This window comes from Oncorhynchus keta, chromosome 37 (genome assembly GCF_023373465.1).
Source record: "Oncorhynchus keta strain PuntledgeMale-10-30-2019 chromosome 37, Oket_V2, whole genome shotgun sequence".
In the NCBI taxonomy this organism is placed as follows: domain Eukaryota; kingdom Metazoa; phylum Chordata; class Actinopteri; order Salmoniformes; family Salmonidae; genus Oncorhynchus; species Oncorhynchus keta.
The window spans coordinates 18289808-18292307 of record NC_068457.1 but is presented as its reverse complement, the minus strand read 5'-3'; the positions used below and the strand labels follow the sequence as shown (position 1 = coordinate 18292307).

General features: G+C 45.8%; 1 protein-coding gene across 5 annotated transcripts in view; it reads left to right on the top strand.

Moving 5' to 3' along the window:
* LOC118380714 (serine/threonine-protein phosphatase 2A regulatory subunit B'' subunit alpha-like) overlaps nucleotides 1–2500 on the top strand; it is a 72908-nt gene that overhangs the window by 56081 nt on the left and 14327 nt on the right. For all 5 annotated transcript variants that reach the window (XM_052499397.1, XM_052499396.1, XM_052499394.1 and 2 more), the window contains one exon: nucleotides 458–532. In XM_052499397.1, the coding sequence (XP_052355357.1) occupies nucleotides 458–532 (75 nt within the window). The remainder of the gene's footprint in view (nucleotides 1–457; nucleotides 533–2500) is intronic.

Genomic DNA, 2500 nt, shown 5'->3' with positions numbered 1-2500 from the left:
CCCCCCTCACTCCCTCTCTCTCTCTCTCTCCCCCCTCACTCCCTCTCTCCCTCTCTCTATCTCTCCCTCCCCTCACTCCCTCTCTCTATCTCTCCCTCCCCCTCCACTCCCCTCTCTATCTCTCCCTCCCCCTCCTCCCGCTCTCTCTTTCTCTCTCCCTCCCTCTCCTCCCCCTCACTCCCTCTCTCTCTCTCTCTCTCTCTCTCTCTCTCTCTCTCTCTCTCTCTCTCTCTCCCCCCCCTCACTCCCTCTCTCTCTCTCCCCCTCACTCCCTCTCTCTCTCTCTCTCTCTCTCTCCTCCTCACTCCATCTCTCTATCTCTCCCTCCCCTCACTCCCTCTCTCTATCTCTCCCTCCCCCTCACTCCCGCTCTCTATCTCTCCTCCCTACACTCCCTCTCTCTCTCTCTCTCGCTCGCTCCCTCACTCCCTCTCTCGTTCTCTCTCTCTGTGTGTAGGACATAGTGGACACTCACCCAGGACTGACGTTCTTGAAGGATGCCCCAGAATTCCATTCCCGTTACATCACCACCGTGAGTGACATCATCCATCACCTAGTCATTACATAGTTGTTACTATAGCAACCATTTGATCACTGTATGTTACGACCATAGAATTAGGAATTAGAATACTAGAATGGACATGAAACTTCTTCTTATGATGGTCGGGGAGTTGGTCAACCATGGTTTTCCAGTGCTGTGATAATATATTGTGTCGAATCATGAATTTGAAGAATTTATCTGCAATGTATTTTTGTTAGTTAGCCAGACAGTTTTAGAGGAATGATTCCATTATTTCATGTTTTATTAACTGCCAACATTCAATTTAAACAACACAGTCCATCTCCAACCAGACACTATCTGGAAGTTGTAAACCAGACACTGTCTGGAAGTTGTAAACCAGACACTGTCTGGAAGTTGTAAACCAGACACTGTCTGGAAGTTGTAAACCAGACACTGTCTGGAAGTTGTAAACCAGACACTGTCTGGAAGTTGTAAACCAGACACTGTCTGGAAGTTGTAAACCAGACACTGTCTGGAAGTTGTAAACCAGACACTGTCTGGAAGTTGTAAGCCAGACACTGTCTGGAAGTTGTAAACCAGACACTGTCTGGAAGTTGTAAACCAGACACTGTCTGGAAGTTGTAAGCCAGACACTGTCTGGAAGTTGTAAACCAGACACTGTCTGGAAGTTGTAAGCCAGACACTGTCTGGAAGTTGTAAACCAGACACTGTCTGGAAGTTGTAAACCAGACACTGTCTGGAAGTTGTAAACCAGACACTGTCTGGAAGTTGTAAACCAGACACTGTCTGGAAGTTGTAAACCAGACACTGTCTGGAAGTTGTAAACCAGACACTGTCTGGAAGTTGTAAACCAGACACTGTCTGGAAGTTGTAAACCAGACACTGTCTGGAAGTTGTAAACCAGACACTGTCTGGAAGTTGTAAACCAGACACTGTCTGGAAGTTGTAAGCCAGACACTGTCTGGAAGTTGTAAACCAGACACTGTCTGGAAGTTGTAAACCAGACACTGTCTGGAAGTTGTAAACCAGACACTGTCTGGAAGTTGTAAACCAGACACTGTCTGGAAGTTGTAAACCAGACACTGTCTGGAAGTTGTAAACCAGACACTGTCTGGAAGTTGTAAACCAGACACTGTCTGGAAGTTGTAAACCAGACACTGTCTGGAAGTTGTAAACCAGACACTGTCTGGAAGTTGTAAACCAGACACTGTCTGGAAGTTGTAAACCAGACACTGTCTGGAAGTCGTAAACCAGACATTGTCTGGAAGTCGTAAACCAGACACTGTCTGGAAGTCATAAGCCAGACACTGTCGGGAAGTCGTAAACCAGACACTGTCGGGAAGTCGTAAACCAGACACTGTCGGGAAGTTGTAAACCAGACACTGTCTGGAAGTTGTAAACCAGACACTGTCTGGAAGTTGTAAACCAGACACTGTCTGGAAGTTGTAAACCAGACACTGTCCAATTTGTAAGTCGCTCTGGATAAGAGCGTCTGCTAAATGACTTAAATGTAATGTAAATGTCTGGAAGTTGTAAGCCAGACACTGTCGGGAAGTTGTAAACCAGACACTGTCTGGAAGTTGTAAACCAGACACTGTCTGGAAGTTGTAAACCAGACACTGTCTGGAAGTTGTAAGCCAGACACTGTCGGGAAGTTGTAAGCCAGACACTGTCGGGAAGTTGTAAGCCAGACACTGTCGGGAAGTTGTAAGCCAGACACTGTCGGGAAGTTGTAAGCCAGACACTGTCGGGAAGTTGTAAGCCGGACACTGTCGGGAAGTTGTAAACCAGACACTGTCTGAAATCAGTTGATGATTGGACGTAGACAAGTTGTAAATACAACAAGTACTGATATTGCATCATATAATAGACCTCTCAGCTTTCCAAGAAAACAACAATTTAGATATTTATGGCCTGTTTACATATATTTGAGAGACTATTAATGTAGAGCGTTTGTATTAAACCCGTATAAACTGT